General features: G+C 25.3%; 4 protein-coding genes across 5 annotated transcripts; 1 reads left to right on the forward strand and 3 right to left on the reverse strand.

Moving 5' to 3' along the window:
• Positions 1-1,306: 1,306 nt before the first annotated feature.
• OCT59_022776 (uncharacterized protein) lies at positions 1,307-2,513 on the reverse strand (the record flags this gene model as incomplete). 2 transcript variants are annotated; one of them, XM_025328513.1, is made up of 3 exons in its annotated part: positions 1,307-1,711; positions 2,014-2,156; positions 2,231-2,513. In XM_025328513.1, 3 exons carry the CDS (start codon positions 2,511-2,513, stop codon positions 1,307-1,309), a joined length of 831 nt encoding a protein of 276 aa, XP_025166346.1. The 2 variants fall into 2 exon arrangements, with proteins under 2 accessions (XP_025166346.1, XP_066006385.1); XM_066144973.1 differs by lacking the exons at positions 2,014-2,156; positions 2,231-2,513 and adding an exon at positions 1,823-1,852.
• Positions 2,514-6,001: 3,488 nt separating this feature from the next.
• Positions 6,002-6,803, forward strand: OCT59_022777 (uncharacterized protein; the record flags this gene model as incomplete). Its single annotated transcript, XM_066144974.1, has 4 exons — positions 6,002-6,209; positions 6,313-6,371; positions 6,446-6,682; positions 6,762-6,803. 4 exons carry the CDS (start codon positions 6,002-6,004, stop codon positions 6,801-6,803), a joined length of 546 nt encoding a protein of 181 aa, XP_066006386.1.
• An 8,755-nt stretch (positions 6,804-15,558) lies between these two features.
• On the reverse strand, positions 15,559-17,193 carry OCT59_022778 (uncharacterized protein; the record flags this gene model as incomplete). The annotated part of the gene is made up of 4 exons (XM_066144975.1): positions 15,559-15,620; positions 15,689-15,762; positions 15,838-16,994; positions 17,086-17,193. The coding sequence occupies 4 exons, from the start codon at positions 17,191-17,193 to the stop codon at positions 15,559-15,561; spliced, it is 1,401 nt and encodes a 466-aa protein (XP_066006387.1).
• Positions 17,194-17,687: 494 nt separating this feature from the next.
• Positions 17,688-18,462, reverse strand: OCT59_022779 (uncharacterized protein; the record flags this gene model as incomplete). The annotated part of the gene is made up of 4 exons (XM_066144976.1): positions 17,688-17,744; positions 17,810-17,871; positions 17,955-18,089; positions 18,420-18,462. The coding sequence occupies 4 exons, from the start codon at positions 18,460-18,462 to the stop codon at positions 17,688-17,690; spliced, it is 297 nt and encodes a 98-aa protein (XP_066006388.1).
• Between the last annotated feature and the right edge of the window lie 2,807 nt (positions 18,463-21,269).

A 21,269-nucleotide genomic window follows, 5' to 3' on the forward strand; every position in this document is an offset into this window, starting at 1 on the left:
AATATTTTTGATTTGGACCTCTAAAAATATTATAAAATTTCTCAGCGTCAATATGAGCCCCTAAATATGAGTGCTGATCCGCGAGAAATCGGCACAATCATTATATATAAATTTGGTATACTGAAATCTGTAGGGCCATATAGATAAGTAATAAATATTAAAATATATTATAAAATAAATTCATACTATGAATACATATGCCAATTAGGTATATTTTGTATATTTTGGCAAAGTGTTAAGAATTTTTTTAGAAGATAAAAGTCACTTTCCTAAAAGCTCAAAAAATCAATTCTTCAAAATTTATGATTTTTTATAATATTTTTGATTTGGACCTCTAAAAATATTATAAAATTTCTCAGCTCTAGAGATATAAAATTATTATCATTCAATGAGATGAACCTAATAAGCTATATTTCTTACTTCTACAATCATTAGATGCTAAGTTATAGAAGTGGTATCTCCCCAAAATTTATTATTAAAATAATAATACCAATTTCTCACAGATTGGCTCTTAATTACTTTATTTTAGCAGAAAATTTGTAGAAATAGATTCACTTAATCTGCAAAATCTTTCTAAAATATGATGTAATATATCAATATCCTTATGAAAAGTTTTTATACTTAAAATATACTTAAAATTTTATTAAAATATACTTAAAATAAGTATCAATTTTAATTTGCAGTATACTTATAATATACTTAAAATATGCCTAATAAAATACTCTTTTAATATACTTGATTTTTGCCCAAATACTTAAATTATACTTAAACTAGAATTTAAGTACAATATAAATGTATTTTTTACATGTTTAAAATATTCTTAAAATGTGCTTAAAATTCAATTTAAGTATATTTTAAATATATAAAAAATACACTTATATTGTACTTAAATTCTAGTTTAAGTATATTTTAAGTATAATTTAAGTACTTGTGCAAAAATCAAGTACATTAACATCACGAAGTTAAACCAAGCATTTACCAACCATTTATTAAATGCTTAAAGAATATTTAATTTAAGTGCTTATTAAACAAGTTTCAATGCAGCTTATATTCGATAAGCATTGTTTTTTTATCACTAATATATTAATAAATTTATGTATTAATTTGCATTAAAAAATCAATATAACTAAAATACTTAATTTAAATGTATAAAAAATAATAATATATTGCATTAATTAATATTGATATTTATTAATATTATATCGTAAAATATATACAATTTTTTATTATATTTTATAAATACATATTTATTATATTATATAAATTCGTTATGTAATATGCAGATCATAGCAATTAATAATAAAATTTATAAACTTTCACGTTCTGAAACCTGCATCCTCTCAAGAAAAAAATTCATTCGCTCAATTACTTCAATTGGAACTATATTGACTCCTTTTGATGGATCAAGATAGTTTAAGACGACTGCCATCCCAAAGGCAATAGAGTTCTTTTCTGTTTTTGGATTTGTAAATACACGATTAATAATTAAGTTAAGGAAAGTATAATGTGGATTATCATTGACATCAACTGGCTTATTTAATTTTATATAACATTCTCGTGTAATATCAGAATTTTTAAATTTCTTTTCTTCATCACTTGTAACTTGACGATTTTGAGTCTTAGGCTTTGTGAGATCAGAAAATTTGTCATGAATTGCATCTTTAATTCGTTGAACAATATTACTTCTAGCTTGTCGTGATAAACATTGTGCCTGTAAGAGTAGAATAAATTAATAATTATATACATATAAATTAAATAAAACATTAATATTTACTTATTACTAATGGACGAATTTATTTGTTATAAAAACGCCTCCAACTACCACGTTTGATTTTATTTTAAAATTCTTCATTATCTGCATTTGATAATGCATTATAACATGCTTCCATAAGACATTCTTCACTTGGATATTTGACTTTCTCAGAAATAGTAGAAATTGCTTGGTTAATCGTATCCTGTGATGTAATATTTAGAAGCAAATAACCCAATATTTACAAAAATAATATTGCTTACTTCAATCCATTTAGTGTTATTTTCTGATTGGCCTCCAAAGCCAGTAGCTTTCCAATCTGTATACATTTCGGTAGCTTTTTTATGTACATCTTGAACTATTGTGACCAATTGATTTTGCACGTTTTGCATATCACTGAGCGTACCTATTTATTTATTAGAAATCAATATAGTGTAATTAGTATGAATAAATAATAACCAACAAGTAAATCTAACTTACGAGTTCTCTTTTGCTTATCTTTGTCTCTTTTAGTATCTCTATTTTTTTGTTTATTGATAGAATGGGTCGTATTATGATCATCATCATCATCGTTAAAATATTCATTATCAATTGGAGAATATTCTTCTTGATTGGGTTGAGTATTGTCATTATCAAGTAAATGGCTCTCTAAAGCTTCTTCTGTAATAATAGTAGTTGTTGCATTCGAATCTTCTGAGAGGTCAATTATAGGTAAAATATTTTTATGTACTATAACAGATGATTCACGTTTTCTATGTGGCATATTGAAATATAATGTGACTTGTGTAACTTTAAATTAAAAATTAAAATTTTTTTTTCGTACTGTATTATTGCTTATAAATCTAATATTTTTAAACACGAAAATTTGTTTAGTATTCATAAATAAAAAATATGCTGTAGAGTTCACGCACCCTCAAGTTCTTTCTGAAATCTTTAATTTATTTAATAAACCTATCGAAAAACTAGCTAATATATGTACCATAAAGGAGACTTAGAAGCCACTTGATAAAGAAATTTAGAGAAAAAAAATGGACATGTATTTGGAGATAGGAGTAAATATGTATGTATTCAAAGATAATTATTAAAAAAAAGAAATACTAAAGGCGTGTTTAATTATTAAATAAAGGTATTAAAATATTATTGAATATTTTGTAGAAAGTAGAAATAAATGAAAGGAAGAGTTTGTTGAAAGATGGAACGTGAGAATATAGAAAATTAACTATTTTATACTATTTAAGATATGAGTATATTGAAATTCTACATTAACGTGACATAAGTAATCAACCATTCTGTATACCCAATCTACACGTCTACACATCAGCGAAATTACCCACATTTCTACCTAATAGGAGTAATATCCTGCATTGATTGTACACAACACCCAGATACTAATGTTCCATCATATTCACTATAACAAAATTTGCGATATTCGTAAATTCAAGCTACGCTACTGGTTTAACCTTTGACCTGCAATACCACATAGATAATTCAATATTATTAACACACCTGCAGCAACTTCGAACGTGTAGGAGGATACTGGCTTTAACACAAAACTGGACTTTAAAGTAAAAATAGGGAATGGAGGAAGTATAAAGGGAATTTTTAATATTTTAAAGTTAAGAAACGAACTAACATTTCTTTTCATTGTTTTTTTTTATAGGACACGTAGGAGGATGGATTGCTCATGAAACTGTAAAGTAAAAACGGAAAAAGGGCAAAGAGGAAGGGGAATTTTGTTATTTAAAGTTTTAGAAACAAAAAAGAGGAACCAAGGTTCTTAAGAATCTTGGTTTTATTTATTTTTTATTATTATGGAATGGTTTACTAACTGTTCCTTTTTTTTTATAGGTTCGGGTGGATTTTTAATGAATAGAGGAAGCAAGATTCGTAAGTACGAATCTGGGATTTATTTATTTTTTTTTATTATCATGAACGGTTACTAATAACCGTTCTTTTTTTTTTAGATTTCAGGTGAGCTTTCACACATTAGGTGGACTTCTACATTCTGGTTCTTGGGAATCACCTTTTTTTATCTCGGTGAGTCCAGCAGTACTTGTTAAGCCCTCCTGTTCGTTATTTCCCATCACTCTATAGCAATTTGGTTATTCAATTATCAGAGTTACTTTTGATTTTAGTATATAGTTTCTTTGTAATTTTTACTGTAACTTTTGTTCACTTTGACAAATAAAAATATCTATACAAAAATTAGATTACTTTATTAAAAAATGTTTAATGTTCTTTTGTTATCTAAATCGGGTAAGCGGGATCTTTCTAGTTGAGTTGATTAAAAAAAATGTTTAAGAAAAAATTCTCAAACTATTCAATAATAAATACCTTGATCGAAAAATTTTTTTTTAATAAAATAATTAATTGAAAAATTTTTCTTTAATAAATAATTAACTAATCCTAGCAATCACTACGCTACCACTATTTGTGATGCCAACTTGCACCTATTGTAATAAAGTTTTTAAAGACCGGCAGGTCTTGGGTAATCATATAAGAACTCACTTGGATGATAGTGATAAAGATATACCATTAACAAATCAATCATTTCATGATACATCAATCCAAATTCATAATCCAAACATATTTACAGAAGAAACAAATGTGACAATACATGTTGAACGGAATATACATGTTGAACGAAGATCAAATGATAATCAGCAAGAGGAAATTACCTTTGACGCTGATGGTGATGCGCAAAACATTAACATTTCTTCTTCTGCCGAATCTCAAAGTGATGATGAAGAAGTAGCAAATTTCTCTGATAATGAATCTATGACAGAATCGTCAGATGCATAGATGAAGATTCTGTAACATCTGATTTATTACATATAACTAATATTGATGCCAATGAATATACTGAATACAATGCTTTATTCAGTGAAATATCTGATGATCCTGAAAATATTCAACAAGAATTCCCATCCAAAGAATATGCAGAGTTTATGCATATGATAACACAATTTCGTATGCAAGATTCACTTGCTAATGCCTTTATAAAATTCTTTAATAAATATTCAAATCGTAATGATAAGCCATTGCCTTCAACATCACAAGCTGGACGAATATTTGTTGAAAATTTACAGGTTCCAAGTCTTGATTGGCGAAAAGAAATAATTTTTGAATACAAAGGAATAGAATATAACTTTGAATATAGAAGTAATAGAACTGTTCTTGATGGTATACGTCAGATTTTGATGAACAGAGACATTACAAAGGATTTTATATTTGAATCTGTCAAAGATGTAAATATAATTTTTTTGCAACCAATTTTTTAACATTTCTAATTGATTAACATTTTGTTTTTGATTTTAATCAGACTTCTAATCAACGTTAATATACAGACATGTATGATTCTGATTGGTGGAGAAATGTAGAAAAAAACCTTCCAATTGGAGTACACGTTATATACATGCCACCCAAATTATTTTGGACTGCCGTAATTATAAGTAAAATCCCAAATTCAATTATGGCATCCCAAATTATTTTGGCACTTTACATAGTAAATTATATATAAACCGAATAAATTATGGCATTCCAAATTATAATTATGGCATCCCAAAATAATTTGGGCAGCATGTATAATACGTTATGCCAATCATTCTGTATGCAGATGCTACACTTTGTGACCACTTAGGTAAAACATCACGGCATCCAGTATTTATGACGCTTGGAAATATTCCTTTAGCACGCAGAAATAATACAGATGCCAAAATTTTACTTAGCTATATTCCCAGTATTGAATATTGTAGTACATCTGAAAAAAAATCAGCCCAGTATCATTCAGCAACACATGAACTTTTTCACTGTGCACTTGCAACTATATTGCGACCATTAAGAGTACTAAGCTATACTGGAATTTATCTATATGTTAACAAAATTTTTAAATGGTTCTACCCGTTTTTGGCACTAATAATTTCAGATTGGCCTGAAGCATATGCAATGGGTACTATTTATGGATCATCAAATGCATTACACCCATGCCATTTCTGTTTAGTAGATCGTGATTCAATGAATAATATTCATATTAAAAAAGAAGATATTATTATTCATGATAAAAATAATACTAAATTGCTTTACGTCAAGGAAATAGTAAGCAAATTTCAACATATAATATGAGAAATGCTTTATAGAAACGGCCGTAAGTAATTTCAAAATAATTATAATTGATTTTAATTATTTAATTAATTAATTATTAAAATAACTGAGCTACATTTTCATTTTATTAGATATTTTAACGTTTATACTATGTGTGTACCTAATCGCATGCATCATGCAGATCTTGGTCTTTTTCAATATCAATTACAATTTATGGTCGAATTGTTGAATTTAAAATATAGAAGTAGTTCAATAAAACTTCTTGAAGAACGACTTTCTCAAATTCCTCGCTATCCAAATCTTAAAATTTTTAAGAATGGATTTGAAAGACTTAATAGATTAACTGCATTAGAATATCGTGATTTGATGAAAATTATATTATTTGCTTTAGATAATTTAACATCGGATGAAAATCTTAACAAGAATTTGTGTGACCTTTTTTTATTGTAGTCTGTAGATAGATATGTATATATGGAGTCGCCAACAAGGATATACTGACTTAGATCTTAATGAATTTGAGGTAAATTTATAAATATTTGCAATTTTAAATAGAAATTTCAGTAGTTTTAATAACTAATTTTTTACTTTTAATAGAAATCAATTATTATATGGAGTGATTTATTTATAAAACTTATGTCAAGATTTTCGCGATCTAATCTAAATCTACCTAAGTTACACAGCTGGCGTTTTCATTTAATACCATCAATTTACCAGTTTGAAGCTGTTAGTGGATTCACTAGTGAAACATACGAACTGCTGCATAAAACTAATGTTAAGCAACCATATCGTATAACAAATAAACATCACATAAATAAACAAATGCAATCAATTGTAAGAAATTTTATTTTATTTATTTTATTTATTAAATATTTTAAATTAAATTTAATTAATATTAAATATTTTTATTAAGGTGCGTCGTCAAAACATTATGACTCTTATATCAAAACTTTAATCGCGAATTTATAGTAATCATATTTATCATGGAATTATATCAAAAAAATTTATAAAAAAGTTAACTCAGCATACAATTGATCAATTTATAGATCAAATAAGAAATAATCAGAATTTAAATAATTTATTATGGTTACGTGGTTTTGAAAAACTTAAATCTTGTATTTATGATTATTTTCAAGATATTGAAGAATGGTCTATACAAGATATTGAAAATGAAACAATAAAAATAAATGTGAGTGAATTCGCATATTTGGATAATAGTCAAGATCATATTATTATCGCAGGTCGAAAAGTGAAAAATCGGGCGTGATCAGGTCACGATTGGTGCCTGATTTTCACTTTTCGACCTGTATTCGTGCAACTCCTAATTATTATGGACAAGCTTGCTTTTCCGATGTTTGTGTTGAAATGAATGAATCTGAGTAAGATGATTATTTAACAGATAATGGTTTATGTTATGCAAAGGTTAGTATATATGATAATAATTTCAGTTATTGTCTATCAAACAATTATTAAAAGTTTTGTTTATTATTTTAGGTTCTTTTAATTATTCAAGTTCTTTCAACAAAATTAGAAAAAAATCTTGAACTTGTTCTTGTATATTGGTATGAGCATATTATAATCATGATGATAATGATACACAACATCGTGATAATCATGATAATCATGATAATCTTTATTTTTACAAATGCGCAATTCTTAAACATGTTGACCATTATACTCTAATTCCTATTGCTTCAATAGCAAATATAGTGCATATTATTCTGAAGTTTGATATGTCAAATGTTTTTTATGTAAACAAATATATTGAATATTATTAAATAATAAAATAATACTTAATATTCATTTACTATTAAAATTAATTACTTTATTAGTATTGAATTTTTTAGCAATTGTTAACTATTTGATTAAAGTATTTTCCAACTATTATTTTAATAAAATACTTATAAAGTATTTAAAATTTAGCATTTACCTTTTATTATATTATAGCAATTAATAAATATTTATTTTAAATACAAATAAGTATTCATAAAATATTAAGCATTTAGTAAATACAAAATTTAAGCATTTATTTAATAATTTGTGTTTGATGAATACAAATCTAACATTTGATCAACTTCGTGATGAAAAGTATATTTTAAGAGTATTTTAAGAGTATTTTAGGTATATTTTAGGTATATTATCCCTTAAACTGTAAGCAATTGCGGGCAAATTTGCCCGCAATTTTACCAAATTTCAGCTCTCATCTAATTTTATGAAAAATAAAGCAATTTTAATAAAATTTTTTTCCAAGATAGTTTAAATTATACATTGTGCAGCAATTATTATCATTTATTAATTATATATTAGAAAATCGAAAATTACCCATTGGTCAAAAGTTGTATTTTAAGATAATCACAAAATTTTAAAAAACTTTGCATTTAACTTCGACGATTTCATTGATAATTAATTGTAGCTATATAAAAGCTTAATAGAATATGTAAAATTTGGTATGAGAAACGACTTTTGTTAATATGATTTTTGATATTTAAAAGTAGGATTTTGACTTTATATAGAACCTTAATGAAAATTTTATTATGCATTTTAATTATAAATTCATAACAATTGATTTTTTTTATCTCTATTTTGTTTATTATAATGCAAAATTTTTATAATAAAAATAAAAAGTTATAATAAATATTCAAATAGAAAAAAAATATGGTAAGAAAAGTTTAAATTTTATTATATAAAAATTCTGATACTATTTTTGCGGGTTAATTTCCAATCCAATTTTAATGATCAACTGTATATCTAACTCATACAATTTATGGCCAGAATGTAGATCAATTTGGCTGCAAAATTATGTGATGATCTGGCCAAAATTAAAGAATTTTTTATAGCGTCATTTATTCTAATTTAGAAATTGCGGGCAAATTTGCCCGCAAAACAGTTTAAGGGATAAGTATATTGCAAATTAAAATTGATACTTATTTTAAGTATATTTTAATAAAATTTTAAATATATTTTAAGTATAAAGACTTTTTATAGGTTAAAAAAATAGTTGCCAAATTTTGCAGTTTATTTATTAGCAATTTTACAGTAGAAAATAAAAATGACTAATATTTAAATTTTATAAATTTAATAGTTTTAAATTTTAATTTCAAATGATTTTTATAAGTTTTAATTTTTAATTCACTTCTAGTGATTTCAATTTTAATCACTACTGGTAATTTTTATTATTTTTAAATTCTAATTCACCTAATCAGTATCTTTATAAATACCTCCTATATAAGAACTCAGTACATATTTTTTAATTCTTGTTTTTTATATATAAAATATTTAGTTATAAGTAATATATATAAATTCTCCTTACATAAATATATAAATCATATGATTTAATAAAATAACTAATAAATTATATATAATGCAATTGCATTTTAAACTTAGTAGTAAAGAAAACTTTTATTTTTTCAAAAATTTTCATAACATTTTTAACAATTAAATAAATTTTTTTTTTTCTTGCAAGGTAGTACAATTCATGAATTTATTAATTATATAGAATTACAGATTTTTCTGCTATAAGCATAACTAGTGCTCCTAACAGATCAGATCAGACCAGATTTTACTTAGATTCAATCTGATCTGAAATTAATTAAATCTGATCTGATCTGATCTGATCTGAATCAGATCGGTTTAAATTTAATTTAAATCAGATCAGATTTAATCAGATTCAAATCTGATCTGGTCTGAATCTAATCTGAATCTGATCTGATCTGATCTGAATCTGATTTGAATCTGAATAAATATGTTATAAATTCTAAAAACTATAATTTGTAATTCCAGTCAAATTCAAAATTCTGAAATTTCAGCCAAAATGCTAAAATTAAATATGTAATTCGGCCAGAATTATGTACTTAACTCTGGCAGGAATTATTGAATTTCCTAAAAAGGAAATATAGGTTACACGAAATTTCAAATTTGTTCCTATAAAAATCGATTTTTTTTGTGAAATGGCTATCGCCAAAAAAGGAAATGATCTACATATCCGTTTTTAAAATTATGAATTAATTCCAGCCGGCATTATGAAATCGGCTGAAATTATTAGTAAAATCAAATCTGAGAACTGAATCAAATCTGTCAGATCAGATTTAGATTTTAAATATGTCTAATCTGAATCTGATCTGATCTGATTTGATTTGAAGCTAATCTGATTTGTTCAGATCAAATTTTTTTTAATCTGAATTTGAACTGCAGATTAAATTTATCTGATCTGATCAGATCAGATTTTTTTCGGAGCACTAAGCATAACTAATCCATTAAAATTTTGAACCGGTTTTCTATCCTATAGATTGCTCCCATGCCCTATCATTACCAATATGAAATTCACCTATATCCTCCTATAGTAGCTATCAGATTATATAGGATCATTATTATCTTATAGCTTTAGTATATGCTTTCACTACCTTCTAAACAAAAAGAAGAATTGTATGTATATTTATACATCTTAATATTATTATATACATTGCATAGCGGAAGTGGGGATTCTCATCTATTTGTATCCTATACAGTTATATTGTTTATATAAAGTTCGACCAATCATACTATAAATAAAAAAAAAAATTATTATATACCTTCCAAATTACCATAATTAGATAATTTTAAATATCATATTTTATATTATAACCTTTTTTTACAAATTTTTTACATATATAATTATATTTATATATATATATATATATATATATATTTTTTAATGATTTATATAGTATGCTTTATTGATATTAGAAATATATTTATTTATATTTGAAAATTTAAATTAATATTTTTTGTATAAATTATTTTCTCATAGTATTTGTCATACTTATATATATAATAAAAAATTTTACATAAATAATAAGAATATACTAGTTAATTCAAGTTATATTCATTTTATTAACAATTATTTTATTAACAATTATCCTACTAACAAATATTTTACCAATAATTATTTTACAGACAAATATTTCACCAACAATCATTTTATTAATAAAAAAATTTAAGATTAAAGTTGAAGTTAAATAAGAAAATTAGGATTATAATTAAGCTAGAATTATTAGGATTAAATAAAAAGTTAGAGTTAAAATTAGAGATAAAATAAGATTAAAGTAAATTGATTAGAATTTTAAAACTATTAATAAAATAATTATCAGTAAATAATCCTATTTATTTATAATAAAAATTTCTATAAAAAATATTAAATTTCTGTCTATTATTACAGTTCTTCAAATGACAACTGATAATAAAATGAAGTCTACTTCCTAAGTACTTTATATCTTTATACTTCATAGAAAGCGTTTTGTAGTTTTCAAAAATAAAGAAAATAACAGAAACTTTATATTAGTGTAGAGTTTAAAGTTTAACCTTTTTATATTATCACCGATACGGCAATACCTGCCATATATCAGCAGATAAGATTAACATTTAGTTTAATATTATGCTTGGTTTAGATTTGACATTTCTTTATTTCTCTTATAATAACTTTCAAACTGCGATAATTCTCCTTATATTAAATAAACTTTACATTAAATAATTAAACTGGAATAATTTCCCTTAGTTACTTTACTTCTCTGGACTTAATAATATAAACATTAATTAAATTTCAGGTATACTATGAGCATATTCAAAATAACTTTTAATAATTAATATTTTCATTATTTTATTTATTGAATCAAAACTGATTGAGCCAAAGCTTACTCGATAAAAGTTAAAATCCAGTCTTTTTATACATTTTAATATTTCACTAAACTATGGTAATACTAAATTATTGTGATACTATAAATTGTTCTACAATATTTTACAATATTCTACAATATTCTAATCATGTGTTAAGTCACGTGCTAATCACGTGTTAATAAACTAAACTAAACTAAACTATCTAAAATATAACAATATTAATTTCTATACTAAATAAATAAATATCTCTAATTAACATCAATTTTTGTGTAATTTATCCCATATCTTTAGTTACAACGTTTACTGCGTCATTTAACATTTTGCTAAATTTCTCAGTATCTAGTGATTATAAAAAGACAATTAATAGCTTGTTGGAAATCACTTTATCAAGACGAATCAAATGGTGGTAAGCTCATCTCTCTGTGATTAATATTGACAGAGTTACTACTTAAATCCATTTACCGTATTTTGTGGGTCACAGTATCCCTCTATGCACAGTACCCTACACAAAAATTTTTTTGGATTTTTTAAATACCCAGATATTTCATACGGAGACATTCAATTTTTAACCTCCAAAATTTATAAAATATCCAAAGTACAACACTAGAAAAAAAAATATATACACTGTATAATATCCGAGTATTTATTATCAACTTTATTTATTATATATGATATTACAATATGCAATACATTGTTAAAATCCTTTATATTATTTCCTAAATTCTTTCAATATAGAATATTATTCTTTATCAGAAGTTAGTTCTTGATTTTGATTTCCATCTTCTCCACTACTATCATTACCACCATTGTTTTCTTTACTTTTACCTTTATCTGTTTCAATTTCCCATTCATTTTCATAATCATTTTCTTCAGTATATTCATTTTTTTCATCATCTGAATTATTTATATCTACCTCATTATCATCCTCCAGCATGCTCAGTAACTTATCATAATCAAATAAGTCATTATCTTCTGAACCATCAGTATTTGTTAAAACTCCACAACATTTGAAAGACCTCCTAATAAGATCTTTGTCAACATCATCCCATAATTCCTTGACCCATGTTGCAACTGTTGAATAGGAAGGTCTTTTAATCCTTCTGGCTGGAGTAAGAGCATGAATGGTAAAAGACATCCAATCATTATATCGTTCTTTAACCTGCAAATTATAAATAAATGTTAATAAAAATCAAAGAATTTATAAATAAAATATGCTAAATTGCTAACAATAAAAAATTTTAAAGAATTATATACAATTTTTACCTTAACTTTAAAGCTTTTGTTAATTGCAACGTCTAATGGTTGCAATTTAGATGTGCAATCACCTGGAATTACGGCAATATTCGTATTTTTTTCTACCAACTGATTTTTAACAGAACTTACAATATGACCACGAAAAGAATCCAAAACCAGTAAGGAACGCGAATTACCAAAAGGGTTTCTTGAGGTCCATACAGTTTCAATCCACCATAGCATTTCCTTTTCATTCATCTATCCTTTTTCATTAGCTCGTATATGAATACCATGTGGAAAATTTTCTTTTGGCACATTTTTTAATTTAAAAATGCAAACTACTGGGAGCTTACTGCCATCAGCCATACATGCAAATACAACTGTAAAAGATGAGCGCTCATGGCCCATAGTACGAATGCTGACTGTTTTTGCGCCCTTATGGTCTATAGTGGAATTACTTGGCAAATCAAATCATAGTGGTGTCTCATCCATATTATCTATATATTTTAATGGATAGTTATGCTAAATCCTTCTATATAAAATATAACTTAAAAAAACGTTTTGTTTTTCAATCAAATCTGATGGTAATTATTATGCTACAGTTGTTCTACAACATTTATCACATGTTAAAATTAATGTTATCAGGTTATCAGGTACCAGATATGCATAAGATATATGTAATATACGTGCATGATATTTAGTAATTATATATACACATATCGGGTACCCAATATGTGTATTATTTATGCTGAAATTTGGTCATACATCTTACAAGTATCGTGCATATATTACACATATATCAGGTAGTGAAATGTCAGTCACATATCATCTATTTATTATGTACCTGATATATTATGATACATATTATATAGATATCGTATAGATATCATATAGATATCGTATAAATATTGGATTTTGTATTAATACTAGTAAATTTATAATATAATTCAGGCAAAAATTATAAAATGGAATCATAATTTATGATTAAATATTAATTATAATTTGGGCTAAAATAAAATTTAATTATACTAAATTTTATTAAAATTTATATTATTTATTTATTCAATTAAAATGTAGAAATATTACAAAAAAGAAATCATATTCTATGTAAAATCAATTAAAGTTGAATACTATAAATGAAATAAATATATATACTTTATAGTCGAAGTAGCATGATAATGAAGTCACCTGTTTGCTTATTTTCATTATATCTGTTTAATTTATAAAGAAACTTTAGTGAAAAATGTTAATGTGTTAGTAAGAGAAAAGGAGCATTAATAAAAAAGTTAGTAGTAGAAAAATATCAGTAGAAACATTAGTAAGAAAAAAAAAATAGAAAATGCTATTAGTAGGATAACGTTAATGAAAATATAAAATATATTAGTAGGAGATAACATTAATAGAAAATGTTTAGTAGAAACGTTAGTAGGAATTTCAATAGAAGAAAAAAAATGATAGAAAAGAAGAAAAAATGTTAGTAGAAAGTAAATGTTAATAAAGATAAATATTAGTAAGTAGGAGAATAACGTTAGTGAAAAGAAAGAAATGGTAAAAATATGTTAGTAAGGAGTGTTAATAGAAGAAAAGAAAGAAAAAATGTTAGTAGAAGGCGAACGTTAATAAAAATGTATGTTAGTAAGAGGATAACGTTAGTTGGAGGAAAGAAATGGTAAAAATATGTTAGTAAGGAGTGTTAATAGAAGAAAAGAAAGAAAAAATGTTAGTAAAAGGTGAATGTCAATAAAAATATATGTTAGTAAGAGAATAACGTTCAGTAGGAGAAAAGAAATAGTAGAAATATGTTAGTAGAAGTGTTAGTAAAAGAAAAAGAAAGAAACGTGAAAGAAAATGTTAAGAGTGTTAATAAAAAATGTTTACAATATGAAAAGAGAAATGTAATATTAGTAAATATACTTTTATTTATTTCTGATAAAAAGATATATCAGATATGTTAATTATAAATATTTCATAATAAGTAAAAATTATAGTAAATATAAGAATTTGTTTTAAATATAATTTATATAAAAAGGTGAAACTGCGAAAGAAAAGTTTTGGAAAAAAAAAACAAATAATAATATAATCATCATGTGATCATATGATCACTTGATAACAATAGGCTACTTCATAATTGATTGATCAGCATAATTTTTTGTTTAAACGTTTATTTAATTTTTATTATTATGGCAAAAATAGGTGACGTGGCAAAAGAATGTAAAATAGAAAAAAAATGAAAATATTAACGTACTCAATTAATAATCGAAGATATTACAGTATTATTCAAAGTCTAAGTTTTATTATATTTATTTATCATTTGTATATTTGAGTGTAAATCAGAATATCTATGATCACATATTTTATTGGTTAGTATAATCTAATCAGACGTGTACCAGCAAAACTAGGCCAGTTCATAATTGTTCGATCAGCTTTTTTGGTCATGTTACACTAATCTCATGATCAAAGTTCAATTTTGAGTTGGTTTGATTGATAAACATAAGGCAACCAATAGTTATGGTTTTGTTTATTTTTGTCAGTATTTTTGTCTACTCGACCAAAATGACCTACATTTTTGATAGTTCACGTTGAATGGTCAGTTGATCATTCTACAGTTAAATTTATTGGTCTGAATTTTTAGTGCAACTGACCAAATATCCGTTCAATCAAGCCTACTGTTGGTCCATTAATTGATCAGTTAACTCCTAATAATTATTGTTTTTGATTGGCCAGATTGGCCAATGTCAATGTGTCTAAACGCTTCAATAGAAATGTTATTAATATTGCTGAAATATTTTATTTATAATTCACAATTACGTTAATTTTAATATTTAATTTTAATATTTAATATTTAAAAGATTATCTTCAGCTTTTAAACCCTTTTTTGCTCTTATAATATCTATAAAATAATAAAAATTAGATTAAATTAGGAATAATTAATTAATAATATTTATAGTTATTACTTACTATCATTATTTCTTTTTTTATTAGCTTTAATAAACATACTAGTTTGCCTTTTTGTTACAGTATTAAGTGTCTTTCTAGTAGAATTGATATCATTATTAAAATCTTTCATTTCATTATCATCATCTTGAATTTCATCATTATCATCTTACATTTCATCATCATCCTCCTTAATTTTCTTATTAAAGTTACGCAATTCTTTAAAGAAATCTTGATGTACATAATATACAATACTATGTCTAATTCCTTTAGTAACTTTTAAATTTCCATGCTTTAAAAATCTTGAAGAAAATACTAAAACTTGTCCTGGTCTAATTTTAACAACAAGTTTTATTTCTGAAAAGCATATTTCACCACCTTCAAAATCACCCAAAACAACTAAAAAAGCTAAAGAATTCTCATGATCATTTTTATCTAAATGATATTTGCTAATAATATTATAATTTATAGAAATCATTGGAAAAATTCCAAATGATCTTGGTGCAAATGGACCCCAATTTAATTGACTTAACTTTTTATAAAAATCATTATAATAATTTTGAGCAAATCGGTTAATGCTATCTGATAATGGTTTAAGAGTCAGGATTAATTTGTCAACACATTCTTGATGGTTAGTATTATGTGTACTAGCCATATTAGAACTAGTGTAAGGAAGAGTATTATTCCTTGCAAATGCTCCAAAATTCTCAGCAAATCTTTCCCAAAATTCATTACTTCGGTGAGATGCATTATCTAATGTGTGAAAATAATAATCATTTATGGCAACTGCTGCTTGAGTAACAGCATCTTGATCATCAAGTTTTTCCAAATGAACTAAAATTTGATGATTCTGATTTACAATGCATTTAGCTTTTACCATATATTCAAATTCTTTTAATTCATCTAACGAATTAGGATTTGAATTATTTTGCAGAAAATTGTTAATTGAATTGTTGTTGTTAAGAAGACTTTTAAGATAACGTATAACATTTTTTCTCTTTATTGGACTTTTCATACTTAACCATTGGCCAAAAGCAATCCACTTACCATTACCAGGTAAATAATTATTTGCTTTTTTATTAAGGATATCATCTATTAATATAATATAATTCAAAGGAATTTCAGATATATTATTATTTTTATTTTTAATTCTTGCTTTTCTAATTAAAGTTCCAATAAACAGATCTTTTTTAAAGATTCCTTGCTGAATTTTTGTCGCTTTAAATGGTATTCTATCTGATAGGCTAAGTAGAATATTTGTCCATTGATTTTTTATATAAAGTAATTCTTCAGAAGCGTTTAATTTTTTAGTAGTACTTTGCGTTCTGTGCTAAATATATAAAAAATAAAAAATTGTTTAAATGTTTAAATGTTTATAAAACTAAAGAGTTAATGCATCCATATCTGATATGATAACATACTTTATTTTTATTAAAAATTAAATTTTTTTCAATCTTTTGTTTTTTATTAGCATTTTCACGAACATGTCTAGATTTTTTTTTTGTTTCAGTTACTGATTCTTTATACATTTTAATTAGTTTTATTATTTGAAAAATAATAATAAATTTGAAGTAAATTGTTTTAATTTAGCAGAAAAAATAACTGAAAAGTATATTTATATGCAAATGTCCCGTTTAATGCATACATTTGCAGGTCAGGTAACCATAGTAAAATTCATTTTATGTGATATTATACATAAATTATTTGATATTATATTTTATAAAATGTAAAATTTATCCTTTATTAAAAGTTAGAGATTTTTATAACACAACATAATTTTTTTAAGAGAATCTTAAGGTAAATTTTGCCTATCACTATCTAAAAGATAACATGCAGAATACTTTGTTCAAAAGATTCTTTGAAAGCTTGTTGATTTTGAGGAATACCTAGTAATATACGCCATATACGTGTTCTATTATTATTTTATTTTTTTTAAAAAAATTAATTTATATTATTTATATTAAATAAAAAAGAGAATAAAATACTGAGAGAGATATTTACTTATACTTATCAGGGTATCTTCCTAATTATGTAATTTTTCAATTAATCTCTCTCTTCTTTCTTGAAGCGGAGGATAATCCTAAAAAATAAAATTAGTATTTATCCAATACTTCAAATATGTCAAGATGGGAAACATTAACAAACCTGCAAATTTATAGATTCTATAGAGGATATCGAAGACCTCCTTGAAATAGTGGATATCGTTTCTAAAAAATAAAAAATAAAAATAAAAAAAATATTATTATTAATTGACATATACTGATAAGCCTCTTAATTATATCCACTTTACCTTGAGGAACTGTTGGAATAGTCACTGGAGATACATTAGTTGGTTTGATTGGCTCTTTTCTCGCCTTTGGATCCTTTTTTACAATAGGTTCCTGATCTAGAAACAATTTGAAGATTTCTTCCTTTTCAGAAGTGGCTTTGAAAGAAGATTAAAATTAGATGACGACGGTATTCGAAATTCAGTGTATTTAATGGATGTATACTTTTCGAAATAGAAAAATCATAATATTAAGCTTAAATAAAAAAAGATATGTTTGTATAAAGTAATCATATAAAGCAATAATATAGGTAATATTAATCGATATATGTACATACAGTATCAGATCTTAAACCTTCCAAGTCCCAAATCTTTAAGATTTTTTTTTTTGATTGAATTTATCACGATAAATTTCCCATCAGGAGAAATTTCAAAAAATTTAATCTGTTATAAAATATAATTCGTAAACATTTACAGATAGTTAATTACAATCACAACTCAATAAATATAAGATTCTTACAGAATGTTGCATATTAAGATGATAAATTTGAAAATTACTCTGAAAAATGTCAATAATCAGAAGTCACCCATCTGAAGAAGAAACTAAAAGATCCTATATAAAATATTATAAAATAAGAATATGTGACAAAATTTTGTGAACCAATACAAAGTTACATTATAATTACTGCATCATCATGAATCAGTTCGAGTTTCGTAATTTTACCTTTAATTATAGATTTAGGACTTATATTTCGAATTAAATTTTTTGTATTAAAATCCCAAACAAGTATAGTTTTTCTATTTGAATGAAACATTATTAACTAAACATTCGCCAAAAGCCATTTACTGATTCCAGCCTCTAACGATAAAACCACTTGCCAGCAGCTAAGATTATTCTACCATCTTTCGACATTGTTGTTATTCTACATGCATGATCAAACGTATTACTAAAACTTAGTAACTGATTTGATATTTGTGTCAGGGTAAGTAACTTCTAAACAAATCAAAAGATCTGCTATCCGAAATACATATTGACTCATCAAAGAAACTTGAAATAATATATTCTCCTTACGGAGAGAATGGAACCTAAGCGATATGAGAATCATTGAATCATTATGAATTAAGCTCATTTTTATAATTTATTTTTTCTAGAATATACATACACGTCTTAAGTGGCACCCAATGTTAGTTCGAAAAAGGTTAAAACCTACAAAAATTTTAAAAAAGAAACGTTAGTACGTTTTTTGAATCAATTTCAAAACTTTCTTCTCAAAAAATAAATTTACCATCCGGAAGTCCTTCCGGAAAAGCTAAACCCTATAAAATTTAAAAAAAAAGAAACGTTAGTACGTTTCTTGAAGTAACTTTAAATTCTACTCCTAAAAAACAACTTACCGTCTGAGAGTTCTCTCTGGAGAAGCCCGAACCTGTAAAGGAAGAAGATTAGTTCATTTCTTAAAGTTTATTTCAAAACTCTACCCCAAGGAACTAACTTACCGTTAGACGACCTATTTGAAAGTTCCTGGAGAAGCTAAAACCTATATAAGTGCGATTAAAGTAAAAAAAAAAATTAATTAAAAGTCTGAAGTTCCAAACTTATCTGACTATAAATGTAAATATAGGTCTTCAAAAAACAAGAAACGAAAGAATAGTCAAATATTTGATTGGCTGATCTACGCATATGGACGGATTTGGCTCACTTGATGATTGACATTCCAATCATCAAGTGAGCCAAATCTGCCCATATGGTCTAATTATAGTAAAGTGCGATCGGCTGATAATCTTTTTTTTCCATTAAGAGTCAAAAAATAAAAAATTAATCAGTACTATTGGTCATATAACTTATATGACTTCTGAATGAACTGATTTACTGAAACAGCTTAAAAAAACTATTATTTAAAAAAAAACACGTTCGAAATTTGAACTCGGAACTAGGAAATGTAAGTAGAGGATGATAGGGATATTAATTTTTTGTTTTAGAACGTTACCAACGCTCCCTTTTCTTTTTTTCTTTAGGAATGTTTCTGACTCGAAATTTGGAGTGGAACCTGAAATGTAAGTGGACTTTTTTTTTTGTAGGAATGGTCCTTTTGGTGCGTTTTCTGAACGGGAAAGATATTCTTAATATAAGAACATTTAATAACATTCTTTCCCTTCTTTTTTGTAGATTCAGACTGGAATGAGAGAGAATTGGGAGAGTTTTTTTTGGTTTAAAGCGTATTAACATTTTTTTGAGACTGGAACTTGAAACTGGACGGTTTCGTGTGTGGGAGTGAGAGGTTAGAAATCAGAAGAAGGGAGGAAGGTACTTCAAAATGTTTTATGAATATTCATTATTTTGTTTATTTAAATTTTGTAAGATTGACGTTCTTTTACTTCTTTTTTTTGTAGATTTTGACCTTGAACTTGGAGTAAGTTTCTAAAGGAGGAAAGTGGATTTTTTGGGGTTTTTTTTTATATAACGTATATTAACGTCTTTACTTCATTTTTTTGCAGATTTTTATCCTGGAATTTTTGAATTTGACTAGTTTTTCGGATATTATTAGTGGGAAATAAGATGGATTTATTATTTTATTATGTTGAAGTTTCTCATAATTGTTTGTTTGTCAAATAAATTACTTAAGTGAATTATTTATCAAATAGATTACGTCTGGATTCAGCATCTGCATCTGTGCCGTAATATTTTGGCATTCTAAGTTTTAATTTGCAGAGAAGTATAGTTTCTTTATTAATTTGTATTTCATGTAACAATCAGACAAATTTGCTAGAAAAATGTAGCAAAATTTGCCGATAAAAATTGATTTTTTCGATATAAATGTAACGTCACTTTACATAAGCTTAATTGATACTATACATGCTGCCCAAATTATTTTGGGATGCCATAATTATAATTTGGAATGTCGTAATTCATTCAATTTATATATAATTTACTATGTAAAGTGCCAAAATAATTTGGGATGTCATAATTGAATTTGGGATTTTACTTATAATTACGGCAGCCCAAAATAATTTGGGTGGCATGTATAATCGATACAAAACTATCATTTTGTGCATCAATATCAGATCAATACCTAAATTGCATATCTATCGGGAGCACATTATGTGCAACACATAATGTGGATAGACATCTCTACTGTACTAATATTACGGTATCACCTAATCAGTTACAGCTAACATCTTTAATTTATTCTTGTATAACTTACTGCAATGTAAAAAAAGTCTCTCTCTCTCTATTTATTTTGTTTTTGATATCACTAACTTTTAACTTTCTTTTAGTTTTCTTGATTTTGGACTTTCTTCAATTCCACTCACTTTAAAATTTATAAAGTTAAGTTAACT

The sequence above is a fragment of the Rhizophagus irregularis genome, chromosome 31 (genome assembly GCF_026210795.1).
Source record: "Rhizophagus irregularis chromosome 31, complete sequence".
In the NCBI taxonomy this organism is placed as follows: Eukaryota; Fungi; Glomeromycota; class Glomeromycetes; order Glomerales; family Glomeraceae; genus Rhizophagus; species Rhizophagus irregularis.